The 14,056-nt window shown below is 45.5% G+C and overlaps 1 protein-coding gene across 2 annotated transcripts in view; it reads right to left on the bottom strand.

The window, feature by feature from the left end:
• The window catches only part of PSD3 (pleckstrin and Sec7 domain containing 3), a 143,783-nt gene extending 131,535 nt beyond the window's left edge, over positions 1 to 12,248 (bottom strand). Inside the window, exons 1-2 of one of the 2 annotated variants that reach the window (XM_081893885.1) lie at positions 12,125 to 12,248; positions 5,203 to 5,314 (exon numbers count right to left, since the gene is read on the bottom strand). In XM_081893885.1, the coding sequence (XP_081750011.1) occupies positions 5,203 to 5,314; positions 12,125 to 12,145 (133 nt within the window). In that variant the 5' untranslated portion in view covers positions 12,146 to 12,248. The remainder of the gene's footprint in view (positions 1 to 5,202; positions 5,315 to 12,124) is intronic. The other variant, XM_081893883.1, reaches the window with a different exon arrangement.
• Positions 12,249 to 14,056: the final 1,808 nt, after the last annotated feature.

Below are 14,056 nucleotides of genomic sequence, written 5' to 3'. Positions count from 1 at the left end.
TAAGCCGGGGGGCCAATAACAAATGAAAGCTCTAGGTCTTTGAATTCTTGCAGGACCTTCATGATGCAAGATTGAAGGAGAAGATGCATCCGTTTCAGAGCCAATGAAAAAGAAACTTGAAAACAGAAGAAGAAGAAGAAGGAGGAGGAGGAGGAGGAGGAGGAGGAGAAGGAGGAGGAGGAGGAGAAGTGGAAGAAGAACAAGAGGAAGAGGAAGAGGAAGAGGAAGAGGAAGAGGAAGAGGAAGAGGAAGAAGAAGAAGAAGAAGAAGAAGAAGAAGAAGAAGAACAACAACAACAACAACAACAACAACAACAACAACAACAACAATGGGGCTGAGAGACTTCAGAGAAGTGTGACTAGCCCAAGGTCACCTAGCAGCTGCATGTGGAGGAGCAGGGAATCGAACCCGGTTCACCAGATTACGAGTCCACTGCTCTTAACCACTACACCACGCTGGCTCTCCTCCTTGCAAAGCTGTCACATAGCTTGTTGTTCCGGGTGAAACTACTAATTTTTTTCTGCTAACGACAACCACAGTAGAACATCGGAGGCATACAGCTCATTTCCCCAGCAGGCATCTATCACAAATAACTGGTATTCCCTATTTCATCCCCATTTTTGCCTTTGACGGACGGCTTGTTAAAAAAAACTTTTAAAAAACATGGCATCTTAGGGATCAGAAGATTTATTGTAGCGTTTAGCTTTCACAGAATAGAGTCTCTGGGTGACACAGTTTCCTCTTTGGGTGTTGACAACATTTTGTTCCTAGTGAGTTGCTAGTAGAGCTGCCATTTGGAGATTTATCTCCTTCTTCAGGGCCTAAATTTGAGGGGGGAATGGATGTCTCTTGGTGGGGAATATGTGGCCCCTGCAGCTGTTGCTTAGACCAAACTTCCATCAGCCGCAGCCAAGACCAGAGTGGATTTAGAGGGGCAAAACCAGTCCAGTCACACTGGGCAAAGAGCCTTGGGGGGCACTGCAACTATGATTTAGAATGGATAGAGAGAAGTGAGGGCAGCAGGTTTGGGCATCACACAGAGCACCAGTTGAAATATGAGACCCCAACTCTGCCACGGCCAGCACAGGGTAGTTGGGAATTGCAATCCAAACTAACTGGATTGGCTACAGGTTGGCATAGGCTGCAGTGCACAGATAACCATTTAACAAACTGCAGCAGCGGAGGTGTATTAAGATGGCATACTTTATGGCATTCAGTATGGAGAAGGAAAGATACAGAGATATGTACACATACCTAAGAGACGTGGGTGGCACTATGAATTAAACCACAGAGCCTAGGGCTTGCCGATCAGAAGGTCAGCGGTTCAAATCCCGGTTACGGGGTGAGCTCCTGTTGCTCAGTGCCTGCTCATGCCAACCTAGCAGTTCGAAAGCACGTCAAAGTGCAAGAAGATAAATAGGTACCGCTCCGGCCAGAAGGTTCGCCAGAAGCGGCTTAGTCATGCTGGCTACATGACCTGGAAGCTGTCTGTGGACAAATGCTGGCTCCCTCGGCCAGTAAAGCGAGATGAACACCACAACCCCAGAGTCGTCCGCAGCTGGACTTAACGGTCAGGAGTCCCTTTCCCTTTTACACATACCTAGCCACACTTCAAGCACATTGGCTTGAGTTTAGAATCAGTCCTGAAGTGAATAGTGAATTTCAGCGGTATAGATATTAGAATTCATAATAACAGTCTAAGTCTAGCCATGGATATATAGTTCCCTCCATCACCTGTAAGTCTATGAGATACTATTGGAGAGCGGGGATCCTTAAGCAGTTAATCAGTACAGCTAGTAAATTAATCAACCACAATTTTATCTGATTAATTGGTGAGTGGGGGGTAATCTTTATTGGTGGAAGTGAAAGTTAAGGATACACCTTTTATTTTCTTTCTGGTCTGCATTAGTGCTAGTGTCTTACTGTAACAGAGCATGAAAAAAATATTCTAGATCCCCTTTCTTGCAAAGTGGGAGCTTTGGTTTATTAAGTTTTCTTTTTAAATTGTTTTTATTAAAGATTATCTTGGGTTACAAAAGTACATACATCGTCTCTATTTTCAGACCATAAAGTCCTTTCTGCAGTTGTAAGTTTATTGCACTTTCTTCAAGGGCATCTATATTGTTTGGCTCATACGGAAAAAAAGCAGTCAATCCGCTAAGAGGCAGGTGACTGAGTACAAAATTCTTTAGTCAGTTGGCATCCCCTCTATTAAGTAATCTAATCGTATCTCTTTTCACCTCCACCATGAGATTATGTGGACCGAATGCTATGATGACTGCACTACTAATGTGAGCAATACTCTGGGTTTCTTGAATAAAGACTGTTCCATAAACAAATATGGGTTTTTAATTTTTTTAAAAAAACCTTCTTGACACGAGCCAAGTTCTACAAGTCAGTAAATGTTTCTTATGAGGCACTTCAAGAGTTTTCCTCACTTGAAACGCCAGCGCTTGGGAACTTTCACTAATGAATCAATGGCCCCTTTCTTCTCCCATCGCTCCAGATAAAAGCTCCTTTAGTTTTCCTCTTTCTTCTGTTTCCTAAAAAAGCGAGGATGGGATTGGGTGAGAGAGAACCTTCTTCCCCAGGTCTGCCAAAATTAGCCTAATGTGCAAACACAGACACAAACCACCACCTAGAATTACCGTATTGGCCTGAATATAAACCTCACTCCCCCCCCCCAAATTCCGACAGTGAAAAGTTAAAGTGCAGCTTATATTCGCAACCTTACAGTATGCAACCAGGAGTGTGGGGCAAACAGCACCAGGAGCGTGGCAAAGCGGTGCCCGACCCGTGCGTAGTACCCTGTCCTCTCCCCCAAGACTGGGAAGGGAGAGAGCGAAGAAGGGGAAAGGCCTCCGCTGGCAATGCAGTGTAGCTCTCCCCCCCCCCCCCAGTATGCAGCCAGGAGCAGCGAGGAATGGAGCAGCTTATATTCAGGTATTTTAAAGGTGCGGCTTATATTCGGGTGCGGCTTATATTCGGGACAATACGGTATTTAAAACCCCTGCCCAATGTGCAGAAGAACTGACTGTGGTCCGAGGGCACTTCCACACTGAAGTACCTGCAGGAGCAGCCCTGAGATCGTTGGTTTTCCAGATCCAAGCCCCCTGTGCTTCTTACAGCAGAAGTGGATGTGTATCAGTCAGCTATCTGTTCACATGTGACAGCCATCCAGCTCTCTGGAAAAGTATGGAAGTGATCGTTTGTTATAATATGTCCACACGGACCCTGGTATTACCTCCAGGGTTTGCGGACTTCACAAATCATTGAGTGTAACGAGAGACATAAGCTTACTACACCCAATGTTCTACCACCTTCTCTTAAAAACCAACTATCCATCACACCTCAGTGTATAAACAGACAGTAGTAGCACAGACTCGGTGCTCCTGCTGTTCCATTTCTGTTCCACCCTTCCCAACTTCCCTTGCAATCCTTAGCTTAACACAATCTGCAAAGCAAGGACCTGTTGATGTGCACTGCCTCTAGCACAGACTGCCAATGGTTTTCCGACAGGGGATAGGAAATGCACAGCGTTTTCCGTGTTCAGCTAACCAGTGTTTCTCAACCTGTGGGTCCCCAGATGTTGTTGGACTACAACTCCCATCATTCCTAGCCAGCATGACCAGTGGCCAGGGATGATGGGAGTTGTAGTGCAACAACATCTGGGGACCAACGTGCTGCAGGGGAAGAGGAGAGACATGGGAACCGATCATTCGGCGATGCAAGGGGCCAGCAGCTAGTCTCTAGCACCCTACCTTCTGTGACACCACTATTTTGGATCCTCAAGAAGCCAGGCAAAATAGGTTGCAGCTTCTAACTGAACTGAGAATCAGCTGACCTCCCAGCTTGAATATGGTCAGCTGACTCTCCAAATTCTCAGCTTCCACAATCAGAGGCAGGAATGGTCCTGAATACCAATTGCTGGAAGCCGCAGGAGGGGAGAGTGCTGCTAAGCTCAGGTCCTGCCTGCAATTTTTAACAGAGGCATCTGATTGGCCACTTTGAGAACAGGATGTTGAACTGGATAGGTTGATCCAGGAGTCTCCTCTCACATTCAGATGCTTCAGAGACTTCAGGATTCCCCTGAAGTGTGGCCCCAGCCGTTGGCGTATCATTGATTAGTGCAATTTATTCAGAATTTTATTTCGTCCTTATCCTTTCTTGCACACCACTTTGACATTTTATGTTAAGTGGTACAGTGGTACCTTGGTTTAAGAACAGCCTAGTTTATGAACAACTTGGATTAAGAACACTGCAAACCCAGAAGTAGGTGTTTTGGTTTGTGAACTTTGCCTTGGAAGCAGAACATGTTTTGCTTCCTGTTGAGTGTGTTCCATTTGTAAACTGAGTCCCCCGCTGCTATGGGAAAGCACACCTTGATTTAGGAACATTTTGGTTTAAGAATGGACTTCCGGAATGGATTAAGTTCGTAAACCAAGGTACCACTGTATATAAATCTGTGCAATAAATAAATAAGTCAATAGTGAACCCATGCCTGCCTTTGACCTTGTGTTTGTTTCTGGCTCCCTCATTGTCCTCCATTGTTGCCTTGAATCTAGACCTTCTGTTTGGCTTCAGGTCTGCAACTGCTTCTGGCTCTCTTATTCTTGTCTGCCCAGTCTAGAGCCTGATCTCCAGCCCCATCTGTGGACCATGCCCACTACCCTCCAAAAGGTTCAGGTAAATTCATATGAACCTTGTAGGAAGGCAGGATACAAACTACCGGGTGGGGACTGGTTGTCCTACTGCCATATCATATATCCAGATTGGGGTTTCACCAATCTGCTCAATTTGCCTTGGGGACTTTTCTGGATGTGAAGCATCAGATTTCCAGTAGATCCACTCACTGCTCATCCAAGGTGGTGTGAATTGCCAAGGAGACTTCCAAGGCAGGTGGTCCTCCAGTTCTTATTAGAGTACAATTCCCATCTTCCCTGACCACTGGAGATGGAGTCAAACCACAATCTTGAGGTCCACATGTCTCCATTCTTGGCTTATGTAGAGGAAAGGAAGGGAGGCGATCATAATCACAGTTGAGTGACCAGGAGCTCCCTTTCCTCTACCTGCCTTAATTTCAGATCAAGGATGTGTCAACACCAATATGTCCGACTTAAACAAACAAATATATATCCAGTACTGAAGGAGTGCACAATCTTGCACCCAAGAGTCAGCACTTGGGAAATGATCAACGCTTACCAGATTCTGAAATATTTTCATTTTCTGATCCACCAAATAAAAACTCATATTTGGCCTTGGCAACACTCTGAGAATGAGCCGATGCACCGTTAACCCAAACAAATGCGTCTCCCTGCAAACAAAAATAGAAGAAAAACATGTTCAGTTCACTGTGACACATTCCACTGGCAATGCTCATCTCAAAGCGGGAGTGGGATTTATTTATTTTTTAAAAACAGCAGACTGACCTTGAACACCCTGCAAAGCAAGATCCTTGCTTATCTCCCTCTTTCTCTCTTAAACACACAGAGGGGGGTGGGTGGGTGGGAACTATTTTTGCAATGGCAAACATACACACCCCTCTCATTTCCTTGCTCTTCGGCAAAACGCTTTCCAATTATTAGTTACGCAACTTATACAGCAATCCTATGCGCACTTTCTAGGGCTGAACTCACCAAGGCTTACTTTTCAGTAAACATGCATAAGCTTGACCTACAAATCTCTTAAACCACATTTTTCTATTCTTATGTATACATTGTCAAAGCATACCAGATCGTCTGGGAGATAGGCACCATTGCTCTCCACCCAACGCACATCTGGACACATCACAATCTGGCACATGTTAAAAAGACGGTATACAGCCATACCTCGGGTTACATGCTTCAGGTTGTGCGATTTCGGGTCGCGCACCATGCCGAACCCGAAAGTACCGGAATAAATTTTCAGAGCAGTTTTTACAGTTATATAAAAAATTACTGATTTGGTTATACTAAGAAATACATAGACAGATAATTACGAATTTTATTGTTAGGTTTAATAAGCTCACTGTTTATATTTGGACAACTTTTCTGCTGTACTTTATTGGAAGGAGAAAAATAATCATTTCCTTAATAACAATTTAAACAATTTATTTAACTAAAACAATAACATTATAGCATATGCATGTTTGTTAACTGGTGTGGTTAAACAATGTAAAAAACAACAATTTAAGACTGAGTTTTAGCACACATGAAAAAATCTCATTTCCTGATTAATAGCCTTTGGACTATAATGTAACTTGAATAGAATACTATCTTTAGAAAGATTTTTCCTTTAGAAAGATTATTGATTTCTATCCACCCTGACGGCAATGACTCGTTGGGATTGCAGACCAGGGTCTCTTCCAACCTCACCAGATGTCAGGAATGGAGCCTGGGACCTTCTGGGACCTTCTGCAGACAAAGCTCTACCAGATAGATGGACCAATGATCTGATTCAAGGCAGCTTCCTTTGTTCTTATGAAATGCCCCAGGACCATGCTATAGCTCCTTCCCATACAAGCATTGCCCAATTTCTGGAGGGCCAACACTGGGCCACAGGGGAACCTCCTTGTCCCCCATCAACCAACCCAACAGCATCTGAAATGCTGTTCTGCAGCATCTCCTAATCCCATCAGGTACCAAGTCTGGGTGCATATACAGCAGCCATGCCTCAACTCTTAAAGATGCCTGTTTTGACAGCATGAAACCGTAAAAGCGGGATAGCTCAGTGAATTTACAATAGGGAGGGGAAAATAAATAAGCGAGAGGCAAGGCCACAAACTTGATTCTGGGCAAGCAGAAGTTTGTGGTGGCACTGAAGATGCCCAGTGTGTTTTTCAGCTGATTTGCTGCTGCCTCTGAAGCAGGCAGTCTTCTGCAAAACTTATTCCACTGTCTTGTTACTTTAAGCTTTTAGGTGTATCTCACAGAGCTTTCGGTGCTGGCTGCCCTTCCTTTCCTTCCACCAGCGCATTAGCGGTTGCATCTCATCAGTTCCAGCAATGAGCCGGATATTCTCAGAATCTGGCTTCTCCCTTTAAAAAGTTAATGGAACTCTGAAGTCATTCAGAGCCTAAATAAGATCTGTTCTGGCAGCCCTGCTTTGCGACTTCCTGTGCTGTCAAGCAATTTTATGAGGATCTTCTGGTCAGACGTAGGGAGCGATAATATGGAAGGCAGTGTGGTCTCAGCTAGGAAGCACATAAAAGATTGTCAGGGAGTCCAGCTGCTTTTTTTTTGCCTCCGCTGCTGATCTGGTGCAAACCTCAGAACAAACTACTGCTCCTCGTCTTATAATTTGGATCTTGAGGGTATGCAAGCTTTCACGAAACAAATTGGGCCGGATTGCAGCCTGTGGGTCATGACACAGTCTTTAGCTTCGCATGCCATTTATCTCACAAGGCCTGCACATAAAGACTACAGTCCTCTGACCAGTTAAATGCCCTTAAGTCACATTTTACTTGACGCTTTTCCTGCTCAGAGATCATGTGCACCATCATATATGAAATGCAGCTCAAAAGCATGGTCAGGAAGACACTGAGGTAGTGTCACTAAAGCAGCAAACACAGGCAGAATTAATCTGAAAGTAAGTACAAGAGGGAAAGGGATGCGGGTGGCGCTGTGGGTTAAACCACAGAACCTAGGACTTGCCGATCAGAAGGTCGGCGGTTCGAATCCCCACAACAGGGAGAGCTCCTGTTGCTCGGTCCCTGCTCCTGCCAACCTAGCAGTTCAAAAGCATGTCAAATTGCAAGTAGATAAATAGGTAGCGCTCTGGCAGGAAGGTAAACGGCGTTTCTGTGTGCTGCTCTGGCTCGCCAGAAGCGGCTTAGTTATGCTGGCCACATGACCCAGAAGCTGTACGCTGGCTCCCTCGGCCAATAAAGCAAGATGAGCGCCGCAACCCCAGAGTCGGTCATGACTGGACCTAATGGTCAGGGGTCCCTTTACCTTAACCTTTAGGTACAAGTGGAACTTACAAGGACTGGGTGATAGATTAATATATTATTCAAAACCGGTTCGAAGTCCATATTGTGATATCGGTTTCATAGTTTTCAACCTGGCAATATATTGCAACTCAAGATGTGTGCGTGTGCTATACAAAAATCACAATGTGGGGGAAACTGTGAAGCCAGCCAGTGCTTCTGCACAATTTCATCCTTATTTCAGACATTGAGATACAACAGTCTATCACAACGTTTAGCTGGTGTTATATCACAAAGTTGAGAACCATATATTGCCCAGCCCTACTGTCTGCCTCTACATAGCTCCATCCTTATTTCAGACATTGTGTTATATCCATATATTGCGATATTTAGTTGGTGATATATCATGATGTCGAACACAAGATGTCGCCCAGCCCCAAAACTTACTTCTGAGCAAACATGCATGGATTGCTCTGCGTCATTATGAGTTCATAATGTAGACCCCTGGACTTCCTGGTTAACTCCTTGGCTTTCTATCTCAGTCTCATCTTTTGGCTACAATACCACCACTTCTAATTCAGATACTGAGTGCAAACAGAATTACAGTGGTACCTCTACTTACACGCACCTCTGGTTAAATATCCTTCGGGATACGCACGCGGCAAACCCAGAAGTATTTTTCCGGTGCGCATGTGCACAAGCGCTCTACCGCGCCGCGCACATGTGCAGAACGGGTACCTCCAGTTGCAAAAACCTTGGGATTGACCGGAGCTCCGGAATGTATCCTGTCCACAACCAGAGGTACCACTGTACAGCCAAAACATGGGAAGTCAAAAAACAAAGAGGTAGTATTAGTATAAAGAAGATACAGGAAAGGAAGGAAGGAAGGAAGGAAGGAAGGAAGGAAGGGAGGGGGAAGGAAGGAAGGAAGGAAGGAAGGAAGGAAGGAAGGAAGGAAGGAAGGAAGGAAGGACAGCTCAATTGGCCACAGAGTGTTGGTGTCAGTTGGAAAAGAAAAATGAGAAAGGAGGTGGAGAAAAGAAAGAAGTAAATATCCTGAAGGAAAGTGCATCTGGAACCTAGAAAGAGGTGAAAATACACTGAAATATTTTGCAGCGGGCCTTTTGCAAGGGCTGCAAAGTATATACACAAAGTATCAAATGTGGTGACAGTAATAATAATACAACAAAACAACAACACCACAAACTGGCTTATAAGTATAAAACCAAATTTGCTAGAATAATAGCTAGAATAGAGATAGACGTGTAACCATTCAAACAACAAACATACTAAGGTGCCATGTTCAAAACAAAGCCTGGAGATACTGTAAACATGGAGTGGATAAATGTACAACTGTATCTTAACCAGTTACATGTGCAGTAAACGTTATACAGACTGGATAAATGAACCGTTCAACAAGTAGCGTAAGTCCAATCACAGAACGGCAACCCCGTGCCACCATAACGGCAAGGGTAGCACACTGGAGAATATGAAAAAGTTTTTCAAAGCTGTTTTTCAAAGATTGAACCACGGGAAGGCAATCACGGGAAGGCAAATCAAAGCCACCACCTTGGTGAGAATAACGCTTCATCAGTCCAAAAAGTGATGCTGCACCTTTAACCATGTAATCATGTTCATTTATCCAGCCTTAGTATGTTTGTTGTTTGAATGGTTACAAGTCTATCTCTATTCTAGTAAATTTGGTTTTATACTTATAAGCCAGTTTGTGGTGTTGTTCTTTTGTTGTATTACTTTTGCAAGAGCTACCTAAAGAACATATGTGACGCACACTGTGGTGCTGTATATATTCCAAGTATTATTTAAGGGTTTCTTCTGAATCAAGTACACCAAGTGCACTGCTGACCTCAGTGGGACCAAACATGTACACAAGACTGGAAGAGAGGAAAGGCAAATCCAGATCATGGTAGCCAAGATGGGCACAAACTGAATCACTGCACATTTGACACAGCCGGCGTGTTGGCCGGAGCTCTCCATGTCTTGCACTGGGGTTCCACTACAAAAGGGCAGACACACATTGCTAAATACATCCTCAGGGACATGCAATAGGGAGCCACAAATCCCCATCCACTGGATATTTAAGAATCTCACCAAACGCTAGCAGGCGGCAATGGCTGTGTTCCATTTGATAAATGGGTACAGGAGTCTTGCTCAGCCAGTGGACAGAATGCAGCCAATGATCCCCCCCCCCCCCCGGTTTCTATAAAAGAAAAAAACTGGAGAATCATTTATTAAAAACCTGAGGAAGGTCCGAAATCCCCCTAGGGTGAGCCAGACCCTTCACAGGACAGTTCTTTTGAGAACTGCCTTGCATTGCTCATGGGGAAAGATGTCTCCCTTAAATCAAGAACACATGACCCAAAGTCATGTCTAAGTCAGCTGTACAGCTGCAGCGCTTGATACTTCTTCCAGTCATTGAAAAGTTGTCAGTAGGGAGTTACACGTTGTTTTTCTCAACGGCCACCCTCAACAAAAGTTCTCTCTTTCACAGTAGTGCCTTTAATGTAGTCCAGACTTTTTGGGAGCTATTGCAGGAAATTCCCCAGGTTCATCATTGCAATGTGTTAAACTGAGCCTGATCTTTGGAACTAAAAATAGGTTTCAAGCAATCAGATGGAACAGAAAAGAGCTCTCTCTCTCTCTCTCTCTCTCTCTCTCACTCTCTCTCTCACACACACAGAGAGAGAGAGCACTCTTTTGCATATAATTAGAATGAACTGGGACAGATGCAGGCTGTCAACCAACTAAGAATGGGGGAGTAAAGACCATATGGGACAAAGACCTGCGGCAGTTATAAGATGTATGGCCCAAGTGTGCCCAGATGTCAAGACACAGAAATGTGTCCTTTAATTAGCTACATAAACTGAGCTGTATCCAAATGTTAGTCATACTCAGAACAGACCCGCTGAGATTGAACGGGCACTGCTAATAACTTAGGTCTATTAATTTCAACGGGTTAACTCTGAGTGGAACTTAAGTTGGCTACAGCCCAGTTAACCTAACAATTACAGTACCAGTGTTGTAGATATGTGCCTAATGACCTAGATGCTATGCAAAATACAAAGGGACAGGCCCCGTCCCAATACATGCGCACTGAAAAATAAGTCCCATTGAGTTCAGTGGGATTTATTCCTGGTTAAGCAGGAAAAAGCATTGCAGCCCTAGAGAACAAAGTTACAAAACTGGAGGAAGCGAAAGACAAAGCGACGACCAAAGCAAATTAGATGCAAAAACATGCCAACTTGCAACTTTGTTTTGGCTGTCGAAGCATTTCCATTATAATTTTAGTGGCCTGTGCAGTTTTTATCCACAGGTGCTAAATATCAAAAGAGGCGGGGGAGAAATCACAGCCATATCGTGCTACTTTCGCTGCTCTGCTGAAACACAACGAAGCTCTGGCCTCTGGAGCATAAGCATAGCAAAAACCAAAACAAAACCCAACCTTTGTTAAATACACTTCACATTAACATCATCGTCATTTACATTCCCAGTAATCTTTACAACAAGCCTGCGAGGTAGGGCAGTTCTAAACTCATGCTTCAGGGGTGGGGATAGTCAAACACAGAACAGCTTGCAGAGCAAAGCTTAGATTTCAGCAGGAAACTTCAAAGCAGGGGACCTCTGTACTATTTCAAAACAGGTCGCTCGTCCTCAGGTGAGCTCAGGTGGTGGTGCTCATGGTTCCAAACCTCACCCCCCCCCCCTGCGCCTCTCTTTTTCCTCACAACAACCCTGGAAGGAAAGCCAGCCTAAACACGACCGCCTTCTCCACTAGATCCAGATGTCTTAGAGGAGCAGAGATTTGAGTTGTGCCTTTCCCCCCAGCCTAAGTAAGCCACGCTCCCCACCCGCGCCCCCTGGGAATGGAACTGGCCTGAAGACGCCGGCGCGGTTACCAACAGAACCCCGGACAGCTTCCAAAGCACCCTAGAAATGCGTAAAAGCGCAAGGCGCAGCGCCCTATATATTTCCTTTTCTCTCTCATTCATTCGCTCGCTTGCACACACATCAGAAGCAGCGGGAACGGGAGAGGGGTTGGGGGGGGGGAGGACGCCTTTGCCTCGGCGGCTCCAAGCAGCGCATAAAGAGGAAACTGTTCCCAGGCAGCATTTATGTAAGAAAGCAAAACTCAGCCACGGGCGCACGAAGAAAGGCGAAGGAATAAGGCGCGGAGCAGGGCGGGTGGCGGGACTCCCTTACCCCACCGTCGCCTCCTTCCATCTTCCATCTCCCGGCCCTCGTCCGATGAAGCTGCAACAATAGCCCGGGGTGGTCGCGTGGGGAGGGGGCTGCCTCGCCTCCCTCGCCGACGATCCCTTTGTTAGAGGCGGAGAAAGAGGGAAGCACGCCGAGGCAGGAGCGCCCGGCAGCCGAGGCTGATGCGCGGGGATTGCAACTGCTGCTCCTGCCGGCGGCCGGGAGGCGGGCATGTGCCGGAGGGGGGAGGGGAGAGAGACGGGGACGCGCGCGCTCCTCTCACGCGGCGAGGGGGCGGCGGCGGCGAGGAGTCGGCATGACAACGAGGCGGTGGGGGGGAGGCCGCCCGCAAGAACTTCACGCTGGGCAAGCGGCAGAAGCTCCTGCACGGGGAGGGAAGGTGAGGCGGTTCTTCTGGGCATGTGCAAAGCCCTCCGCCTGGCTCCGGCGGTGCCTCCAAGCGGCTGCACATGTGCAGTGCGGGGCAGTGAAGCCGCCGGGGGAGGTTCTTTTGCCCGCACTTTGGCCGCCTGCTGAGAAAGCGCAGCTGTTCTGGCTGCCGCTGGGTCTGGCTTCGCTGAGAGGCGAAGCGAGGTCGAGGTTGGTTCGGGTTGATGAACGGTTAAGGCTGCATTAAAATAAAAAAACCACACACACACACAGACAAGTTTTATCCTAATATCTCCAAGGCGGCAGGAGAACGTGCAGCCAGGAATTTATTTAATGTTTTGATTTGGGTTTGTTTTTTAATATATTTTTTATTAAATTGTCAGTTTTACAATTTAAAGTACACTCATTTTTACATCCTTAAAATATCCATGGCTATACTGGATTGTTTCGTTTCTGCAAAATGTGATATGTAAAATGAACCATGAAAAGAAGGGAAAGCGTTGATATTTAATGTTTTGATTTTGTGTGTCCAGGATCATAATTATTCGACCCCCGAGACAGCCCTGTATAAGGGAAGTTTGTTTAATGTTTAATTGTGTTTTTATATATGTTGGAGGCCGTACAAAGTGGCTGGGGGCCACCCAGTCAGATGGGTGGGGTGTGAATAGTAAAATATATTATTATTATTATTATTAATAATAATAATAATACATAGGGTGTCCCTATTTTCATCAGAGAAGTGTTGAAGGGTAGGCAGTCTGCAACATAGGAGAATAACCAGGAATCTTTCATATCCCATTGGTATCCACTGGAATGTGATTCCAACCGATGCCCTGAATAAGCAGAGCCAGCCCTACTGTTGGGCAAAGTGAGATGCGGCGCTACAAGCAGAGATTACGGAAGATTGTTAAAGAAACAGCAAATGATTTAGGCTGCCATCCTATACTGTACTCCTATACCTGGGAGTAATCCCCAGTGAACAATGGGACTTTTGAGCAGACATGTATAATCAAATTGTGCCGTTAGTTTATTACACTTTTCCCGCCGTTTGGACTTCCTGCCTTGGCCTGTCTCTGTTTGGAAAGATCTAAGCTTTCCCCTCCCTCTGTGACATTTAGTGCCTTCTGTATCAAAAAAGAAATAAGCGCAACAGATGAGCCAACGAAGGCAGCAGCAGTCGTACGCCACAGGGAAGGAGAGTCATCAGCTTGTTGACACAAGTGTGACTCACTCTTACAGGCTCTACGTATAAGAAAGACAAAAATTAATCTATGTCACATTTGTGCACAGCTATATTCTACATGCTCTCTCACTTACCTTCTCTTCTCTGTGTGTGTACTGTATTTATGTATATCTGTGCTTACGTGTCTATACAGCCAGCCATACTGACCCACTGAGCCACAGGAGGGATCATTTCATTTCCCAGGGAAGGCCACCTTGTAATTTCATTTTTGCTTTCTGCACTCATACTTTCAAATAAAATTAATAACATGAAAGTACACATCATAAATTGTTGTGTTGTTGTTGGTCCTTTATTCAGTTTAT

This window comes from Podarcis melisellensis, assembly GCF_964234715.1.
Source record: "Podarcis melisellensis genome assembly, chromosome: 17".
NCBI lineage: Eukaryota > Metazoa > Chordata > Lepidosauria > Squamata > Lacertidae > Podarcis > Podarcis melisellensis.
Note: the sequence above shows the minus strand (reverse complement) of the source record. Positions and strands in the feature narration are given on the sequence as shown.